Here is a 10269-nt window from a genome sequence, read left to right on the forward strand (position 1 = left end):
CATACGATGTATGATTGCGATAAATGTACTTGGTGAAATTTGTATAAATGCGATGTATGATTGTGATGCGAGAAGAATATAAAGGTACGGCGAAATGAATATAAAAGCACCGGCGAAATAAGTATAAAAGCAACGGTGAGATAAGTATAAAAGCAACGGTGAAATATGATAAATTTTGACGTGAGCCGTCTTAGTGCGATCGGCGGAACGATCGGCGCAAGCGCCGTGCGATCGAGTCGTAACAGTTGGCACACAACGGAGCGCCTGTCGGTGAGTGCGTTCGTAGAGTGTCGCGAGTCCGTTCGATGATAGATCGATACGGACTGCTCGGCGGCGCGGATTGGTCGACGCGGTTTTGCCTGCCGGAAGGATTACGATTCGAAGTCCCGGCAAAGAAACGCAATATTTGGATCAGGAAGCCGAGTACGCTCGGCGGGAGTACAAGAACGCTCGTACGAAAGCGGACTCAGAGCGGCAATCCGGCTAGGTACACGGGAATGCCCGTTGCACAAAGATCGGTGCCTAGAGGAGCCGAGTACGCTCGGCGGGTATACGAGAACACTCGTATGCTGAGGCAAGAATACCGAGGACGCTCGGCGGTGCACGAGAACGCTCGTGTGCTGGAAAAAGGTATAGAAGCCGAGTACGCTCGGCGGACTACGAGAACGCTCGTAGAGAGATTTTCGCTGTCTAGCAGCAAACAGGATCTGGTGAAAAGACGTACAGCCGAGCCTTTTTTATAGCCGGCTGGCGACCGACTGACTTCGGATCGGCAAGCATCGGCGGTTTCGGCGGCGGGCCCCCACTAACGGAATTTCGGAACGGTCGGATGTGGGGGTCCGTTCGGCGCTTGACCGCCGTTGTTTTCGACAAAGTTTTATCGGCGCTCGATGCGCCCTTGGTGGGCTACGGACGATGGACGGTTCGTAGCCGTAACGATGCAGCTTGCGGGCTGCACCGTTACAAGATGAATAAAAAAAAGAGTTTCGGAAAAAAATGCTGTCGATATATTAAAAAAAAGGTAAAGCAATCTGTAGCAATTATTAACAGTACTTATCAATTTCATGTTCAAAATTTAACGGTTGAGAATAAAATTGATAAAACCAATCGTTACAGCGACTCAAATAATAAAGTTGATTGTAATTCTGATACTGAGAACACTGGTTTCAGTTATTTAGACATTGATAACTCGACATTCAACAAACAACCCACCCATAGTTCTTATAGCATAATTAAAGATACAAGTTTGTGTTCGGATCATGTCGAAAATAGTGAACAGTTATCTTCAAAAATTGTTAAATGGGCTATGGAAAGCAACATTAGTTTGTCTGCACTGGAAAAACTGCTTACTATTCTGCGCTAAGATTCTTCTTATTGCACCAACAATTTACCGGCAGATCCTCGCACTCTTTTAAAAACGCCTAACAAATCATATTGTAAAAAATTGGGATCTGGTTTATTTCACTATTTCGGGATGGCTGAAATATTAAATTCTTTATGCATTACTCTTAATATAAATGTAACGTCCAGTACAGAGTTTTCTCTTGCAGTTAATATTGATGGGCTACCTTTGAGTAAAAGTTCTGCAACTTCGTTTTGGCCTATTTTGTGTTTCGTCAAATCAATTGAAGCTCTTAAAAATAAAGTTTTCTTAGTAGCTCTCTATCATGGAAATGAAAAATCGAATTCTAATAATTTTCTATTCGATTTTGTTAATGAATGTGCTAAGTTAACAACAAATGGCATATTAATCAAAACTGTTACATGCAATTTTAAAATTTTAATGTTAATCTGTGATACACATGTAAAATCATTTGTTCTATCACTTAAAAGTCATTCAGACTACTTTTCTTGCACAAAGTGCAATCAAGAAGGAGAAATGATTAACAATGTTATTTGTTTTATTGAAACGGAAAATTTTAAAAGATAAGGTAAAAAGAACAAATAATCCTTTTAGAAATAAACTTCATCCAGAACATCACATTGGTAAAACTCTTTTCATTAATATTCCAGGCTTTGATATTATTGATAATGTGCCCTTGGACTATATGCATAATCTTTTGTTAGGCGGAACTAAAAGATTGTTGTGCAATAGACGCTATGGGTGGATATCTGGTAAACCTCCTCACAAATTATGTGCAAAAAATGTTAATAATATTACTAATTTGTTTTTCAAACTAAAAAAATATATTCCTTGTAAATTTTTAAGGAAACCTCGATCTATAGTAGAATGCAAGCGATATAAAGCAACTGAATTCAGACTTTTTTTTACTATATACAGGCCCAATAGTCTTAAAGCAAGTACTGCCTTCTAAAGTGTACAATAATTTTATTACACTCAGTTTGGCGAGCACTATCTTAATTAGTAATTATTATTCAAAGTATGAACATTTTATTTCTTGCTCATGAAGCATTTTATTATTAATTCTATTCAAATCTATGGTCCAGATTTCATTTCACATAATATACATAATTTTTTGCACTTGAGCGATTGTGTAAGATTATTCGGTTCACTAGATAACTTCAGTGCTTTTCCATTTGAAAATTTTATGCAAAAGCTAAAAAGGATGGTTCATAAAACTTCCCTGCCCTTACAAGTTGTTCGTCGAATCGTTGAAGAGAATAATATTTCACGACTTACTAAGAATACTAATAATAATTTGCCTACAGAATTGTTAATGGAACATTTTGATGGTCCTTTAATATATACTTGTAATCCTCCTCAATACACAAAACTTAAAACTACCGAATACTGTTTAAATATTAATAGAATTGCTGACCGATTTGTAGAGTTGAAAGATAAAACAATAATTGAAATAAAAAATTTTGTTACTCATAAAAATTCAGCAGTTTTTTTAGGTTATAACTATAGTTTACAAAATGATTTTTACTCCAAGCCATGTGGTTCATCTTCATTTGACATACAGTATATAAAAAGGAATAACAATTTACTTGAAATGTGATTTATTGATGACATAAATAGAAAGTTAATAATTCTACTATATAGAGGGCAATACGTTTCTTTCCCACTATTACACTTATAATCAGAGTTGAAAACAATAAAAAAAATTTAAAAAAATGTAATTATTAATTAATTAATTATTAAAAAAATGTAATTATTAATTTAATTTGAAATCAAATGTAAAATAATTATAAATTTAATTCAATTATTTTGTAACCCTTATCAACAATGTTTTAAATAAAAACAACGTTTTTTTAAATATGTATATTTCTTTGCATAAACTTTTAATCTTTCCTTACCTATTTCAATATGCAGAGTATGCATACAAAAGTACCCATTATGTATTTATGAAATACAAATATAATTGTTGTAAATATATAAGGTACATACAAAGTATTTTCGTATGTAGACTAAATATTTATTCGACATTAAATTTATGTATATGTGGCGGTCGTGGCAGACATGGTAGGGTGCCTGTTCTTCGTGTAGGAGGTCCGAGTTCAAACCCATCCAAGAACTCAAGTAGAAACGAAAAATAAAAATAAAAATAAAATCGACCCCCACCGGTTTGTTCCGGCCAACCGACAGTCAGCACAACTCTGACGGCTGGATAGGACTCTGTGGGCCAATCACCCGCAAGTCCGAAAGCAAACGATTCGAGAAACGGACACGAGCCTCGGATATGGGACGGAATCACCGGCAACGACTCTTGGCAATCAAAAAGGCATACGAATTGGCACATGGAACATCCGGACATTGGCGCAGGCATCCCGATTAGCACAGCTGGCCAGGGAAATGACCAGGTGTAAAACCAAGATCTTGGGCCTTAGCGAAGTACGGTGGAAAGACAGCGGTGATATAACAACACCAGATAATCACTATATGATATTCTCGGGCAACTCAACCTCTCACATCAACGAGGTCGGGATTATCATGACAACCGAAATAAAAAGATCACTAATAGGATGGAACCCAGTCTCCGACCGAATTATCACCGCCCGCTTTCGAACAAAAAATCGCAATGTAACAATCATTCAATGCTACGCACCAACGGAGGCAACGGACGACAATGGAAAAGATCATTTCTATAACCAACTGCAATCAACAATCGCCGCAGTGCATAGGAAAGACGTCAGAATTGTTATGGGCGATTTCAACGGGAAAATTGGCAGCAATAATAACAACCTCACTGAAATAATGGGCTTCCACGGACTCGGAGAAACACGCAGTAACAACGGCGAACGACTGATCGACCTCTGTATGGCCAACCATCTCTTCATCGGGGGTACGCGTTTTCCGCACAAGGACATCCACAAATATACATAGCAATCACCAGACGGAATAACACGCAACCAAATCGATCACGTATTAATTAATAAAAGCTCTCTGAACTCCCTCCTGGATGTACGGACAATGCGCAGTGCAGACATGTACAGCGATCATAAGCTAGTTGTGGCAAAAATACGCATAAAACCAATGAGAATAATAACATCAAGAATAAGTCGAAAGAAATTTGATACGGAAAAACTCAAGATCAAGAGCGTCCACCAAAACTTCTGTGAAACCCTTGCAGCCAAAATGGAAATAAATCCTGAGGTAGACGCCAGGGAGAAATGGGAAGCAGTGCAGGAAGCATACATTGAAACTGCAACCGAAATCATCGGGCTCAAAGACAATACTCGTAGGCCATGGATTACCAATAAAACCTGGGAATTAATAGAACAAAGAAGAACGCTAAACTTACGACTAAATCAGAATCGGGATGAAGAAACTCTCGCAAGATATAATGACATAGAACAACAAATCAAGACAATGGCGAGAAAAGATCGTCGCAAATACGAGGAAAAAATCATTATTGACGCAGAATCAGCAGCAGAACGAAGAGATGTGCGCGGAATGTATCAGTGCATCAGGAGGGTTACTGGCCAGTTTACGAGCATCCCACCAATCAAAAGCATTGATGGTCGCATTCTCACTACGGAGCAACAACAACTTAACCGATGGGCAGAATTCTTCAAATACGATGACCCAACAAACGAAAATCAAAACATCGACTACCCGTCATCATCACGTATCAGCACACAACCACCATCAACTACTGAAATTAGAACGGCAATAAAAAAGCTCAAGAACAACAAAGCTGCTGGTAGTGATAACATCGTACCGGAACTGCTCAAAACCGACTTAACCTTAGCGGCAGAGATGCTTGCGCCCATCCTGGCAGAAGTTTGGAACACAGGCAACATTCCGAAGTCATGGAAGCAGGGGCTAATCATCACAATACCAAAGAAAGGCGATCTACGCGAGTGTAAAAACTGGCGTGAAATAGCCCTCCTGAACACAATAACCAAGATCCTTGCATCTACTATTCACGAGAGATTGGCAGCTCACGTCAACGAGAAACTGAGGAACGAGCAGGCAGGATTTCGCCCCGTCGCAGCTGTATCGATCATATAAACAGCTTTCGCATTATTGTGGAGCAATCAGCGGAATTCAGCTCACCACTGTACATGACATTTGTGGACTTCGAGAGAGCATTTGACACCGTAACAAGACCGGCTATCTGGAAGGCACTTGAGAAATTTGGAGTACCAGCCCAAATAACAAGGCTTATAAAAGAGCTATACAATAACGCAGAATGTAATGTCCTCTTCAAAGGGAAAATGAGCCCCGCCTTCCAGATCAACAGAGGTGTCCGCCAGGGTTGCGTTCTATCGCCGTTGCTGTTCCTAATGGTGCTAGACACGGTGATGGAAAAATGCAACCAAGAAGCAGCAGGCGGGATACAATGGCTGCTGACCCACCGGCTCAACGATCTTGACTATGCGGATGACATCGTGATGCTATCACACACGTACAGTGACGCGCAAGGAAGACTTTCAGCATTACAAAGATGCGCAGCAGAGGTTGGACTAAAAATTAACATTAATAAAACCAAGGTGATGCGCATGGGAACAAAGGAAAACGCACCCATTTCTGTAGTAGGACACACAATTGAAGAAGTCAACAACTTTGTATATCTTGGTTGCGTAATCGCCAAAGACGGAGGCACCGACATAGACATCAATAAAAGAATAAACAAGGCCCGACAAACTTTCTTCCGACTCAACAAGATATGGAGAAGTTCAAAAATGTCTAACACACGCAAACTCCGACTCTTCAACGCCTGCGTCAAATCGGTATTGCTATATGGCTGCGAAACTTGGAAGGCTACGAAAGGGATAACGAAGAAAATCCAAACCTTTGTGAACAAATGCCTACGACGGATCCTGAGAATATTCTGGCCAAAAACAATAACAAATGAAGAACTCATAAATATATCCAATCAGGAAGAAATCGACATCGAAATCCGTCGACGAAAGTGGAAATGGATCGGCCATACACTGAGAAAGGACCCACAAGATATAACTCGCATGGCCATGGAATACAATCCGCAAGGAAAACGCAAGAGAGGAAGACCTGCCATGACATGGAGAAGAACGGTCAACAAAGAACTAGAAACACTAGGAAAGAGCTGGGCAGAGATAAAAGTGATTGCCTCAAATAGAATAAGATGGAGGAGGCTCGTTGACGTCCTATGCTCCACTTAAGGAGATAAAAGGATTAAAAAAAAAAAAAAAAAAATTTATGTATAATGTATATACATCATGTGTGGCTATAACATATATTCTATGTATGTATAGTGATCTACAAATGATCTACAAATGTACATTGAATGTCTTCAAAATGTACATACAAATAGAATGCACATTACGATACGTACATATCAATACAATGTGCCTCGTTTGTAGATCACTGTATATACATAGAATGTCATGTCCATATAGATATATATGCAGTTTACATACATTGGATATGAAATAAATATTCAGTGTATATGCAAATTATCTGTCATATACTTCTCACGAAAATATATGGAATATACCTCATATATACACATATATATTGTATGGATATACAATGCACATACAGCGCATTGCATTTGCACATACCTACGATATCCAGTATACGTCTGTGCACGTTTGTGTATCACTGTATGTACGTAGGATATGTCATATCCACAGATGTATGTGTAATGTATATACATTAGATGTCAAAATGTTATCTGGGTAAACAAATCTTTTCCTTATTTATAACAACTGAATCATTCTTTTTAAAACTTACAACATTTTCTTAAAAGATAAAACTAGATAGAAGAATCTATCACTTTCTTAATTAATTCTTACAACATCAAACATTTCTTCGAACATTAATTCTTTGTTGGTTACTGATCCATGTCTTCACGACTGAAGCAGATCGGTTTTGTAAACAAGGATTTCTTGCAATAACTTCTTGAATCGCTTTTATAGACGGCAACTTTGCGTCTGTTATGCAATCGCCAAAGTGTTCCATGACGATTTGTTTTTCTCCTTCCGTCCAACAAACGTGTCTTGTACGGCCATATGATGGAGCTATGAAAACAATATTATTAATATTACATTATTGTAAGCTTATTAGTATTACTGCATTATTGTTTTTTAATATGTGTAACAGTGTGTTTGGTTCAAGTGTTAACACGTTATCATTTCGTTAATTACTAGAGATATGGAAAAGTTCTTCAAACAAGTTACTTTATTTAAAGTGCTTCTGCGATGATCTAAAATATAATTTTATATCATTCGTTACTCAAGGTTACACTAAGGTCAATTTCGTTTTTTAATGATACGATAATGGTCTATAATAAAATATGATTAATATATCGCATAATAATCATATATATCAGTCTATTTAACAAAACAAAATTTATATTAAAGCGATCTTGAAGAACAAATGATATAAAACTTCAATTTAGATTATTGCATAGGCATCTTTAAACAAAGTAACTTTTGTGTGCAAAATTTTTTTATATCGCTAGTACCCGAGTAGAAAATGAAATACGGCCTTAGTATGGGCATGTTAGCTTTTGCCTTATTGCCTCATCAGGCTCTATTAAGGCAGCCTGATAAGGCGCCTGATCAAAATGTAACGATACGTTCTATATGGCCCTGATCAGGCATTTATAAGGCCCCAATAAGGGCCTGTGAAGGAAAAGGAGAAGAAGGTTAAAGAATTGATTTTTAGACTTTTTTTATTTACATAATATATGTATTTATTTATATAATATATAAAATGTGTGTAAGTTTCAAAATCACAAACAAGTATTATTGACACACATATAATAAAAAAAATGTATTAAATATAATATATATAACATATATTAACTGTATAATATATAAGCGGCAATATACGTTAACAAAAATAACCAAAGAAAATTAACGAAAAAAACATAATATTTAAATAAAAAAATATAAAGTTCTTACTTTTTAAACATTGCTTTGTCCAATTTATTAAAAGTATTTATATTTATTAAAAGTATATTTAAAAAATTTTAAATATATCTAATTTTATATTAAAAATATAAAAATAATCCAAAATAAAAATATAAAAATAATTTAGCAACAAATACTAACTAAAAAAAAAATTATCAAAATATAAGTATAATAAAAAATAAAATAAAAATTTGGACAATAAAATATGATAAAAACCTGCTAAGACATCTAGTTGTCTTTATCTGATGAAGTATCCTCCGTGTTTTTTGTTGTACTGTCTTTTTTGGCTCTAAATAGCCGATGGCCCTCCCAATTTTGCGCTATTAATTACCGCGGCCACGCTTTTGCAAATACATATTTCTCAGTGACTGGCGAAGCTTGTGAATGGTTATTTTTGTATTCAGCAACTATAATATCTGGAATTAAATTTAAATATATATCAGTCATCGTTGATGACAAAATGACATCTTTTTGATAATACTAACTGTTACTTTATTATGGGTTTCAAATAATCTGAGAGCGGTTACTCACTTAATTACGTATTGAAACACACAGTTTAATACCAAACAATAAGAAATACAATATAACTTTCTGTTACAATATGAAACATTCTTTCTATAAGCGAGTCTCTACCAGAAGAAGGAAACGGAAGTAGCAGAGCGTGGTTCGAGACTAAAATAAAACAAAAGACATAATAATGCATTAACGGATCTTCTTGTCTAGGGACCTTTTAGATTATTGGCTAGAGCGCCAACTTCAACACTCCCACTCGTTATAGTCAATAACTAAGTTAAATTAATAAGGTTTCGATTAGCTATAAATTTGTCGCGAGTTAATGGCTTTGTCAGCAAATCAGCTAGTTGCTCCTTGCTTGCTACATGTCGAACGTCTAACTGATAATTCTCTACTATCTGTTGAATATGATGATACTTTATGTTAATATGTTTAGTTCGACGATGATAAACTGGATTCTTTATCAATTGTTCTGCCGCTGCGTCGTCACAGTAAAGTATAGTAGGTTGTACTTGCTCAACATTTAGTTGCTTTAAAAGACCTCGAGCCCAAATCACTTCTTTGGCTGCATCATGTGCTGCAATATACTCGGCTTCTGTAGTAGAAGTGGCTACAACACTTTGCTTCCTGCTGCTCCAAATTATTGGACCGTTATTTAACATTACTATTACGCCGCTGATTGATTTTCTTGAATCTGTGCAGAATCTATAGTCTGCATCAGAATATGCAGTCAATATGTTTGAACAATTATTTGAGCTGAATTCGATACCAACATCAATAGTGCTTCGTAAATACTTAAGAATACGTTTAGCTGCTTTCCAATGATCATTTAATGGTTGTTAAAAAATTGACTTATCCTGCTTACAGCAAACATAATATCAGGCCTGCTTCCCACTGCCAGATACATTATTGAGCCGATTATTTGCCAATATGGTGCATCTGTGATAGGTCCTGTTTGACCATCAATGGTTACATTCTTCTTTAATATTGTATGTACGTCCATAGGAGTAGATGTAGCATTAGCCGAATCCATCTTGAAACGTTTGAGTATATTTTTTGTGTATGTAGATTGATGTATCTTAATTTTTCTGTTCTGTCTGTCTCGTTCAATTTCCAGTCCGAGATAATAATTGTCCGACGTTGTAGTGATCTCAAATTTATTTTGTAATTTGATTAATAAATATTCAATTGTAGCCATTGTTTTTCCGATCAGTAAGCCGTCGTCAACATATAATGCCAAATGTAATTCACCATTTGCTGTTGTATACACACAACTATCGTAATCTGTAGGTTTCAGATTGAATTTCTTAAGGAAGTTATCAAATTTCTCATGCCATTGTCGTGGTGCCTGCTTAAGTCCATATAAGCTCTTTTTAAGTTTACAAACTCGACCACTTTTATCGTCAAATCCTGATGGTTGAAACATAAAGATTTTTTCTTTTAAAT

General features: G+C 36.4%; 1 protein-coding gene across 1 annotated transcript; it reads left to right on the forward strand.

Moving 5' to 3' along the window:
* The first annotated feature begins 305 nt into the window (after positions 1 to 305).
* LOC136998744 (craniofacial development protein 2-like) lies at positions 306 to 4288 on the forward strand. The gene is made up of 2 exons (XM_067351853.1): positions 306 to 643; positions 3577 to 4288. Exons 1-2 carry the CDS (start codon positions 306 to 308, stop codon positions 4286 to 4288), a joined length of 1050 nt encoding a protein of 349 aa, XP_067207954.1.
* The last annotated feature ends 5981 nt before the right edge of the window (positions 4289 to 10269 follow it).

This window comes from Linepithema humile, chromosome 3 (assembly GCF_040581485.1).
Source record: "Linepithema humile isolate Giens D197 chromosome 3, Lhum_UNIL_v1.0, whole genome shotgun sequence".
NCBI lineage: Eukaryota > Metazoa > Arthropoda > Insecta > Hymenoptera > Formicidae > Linepithema > Linepithema humile.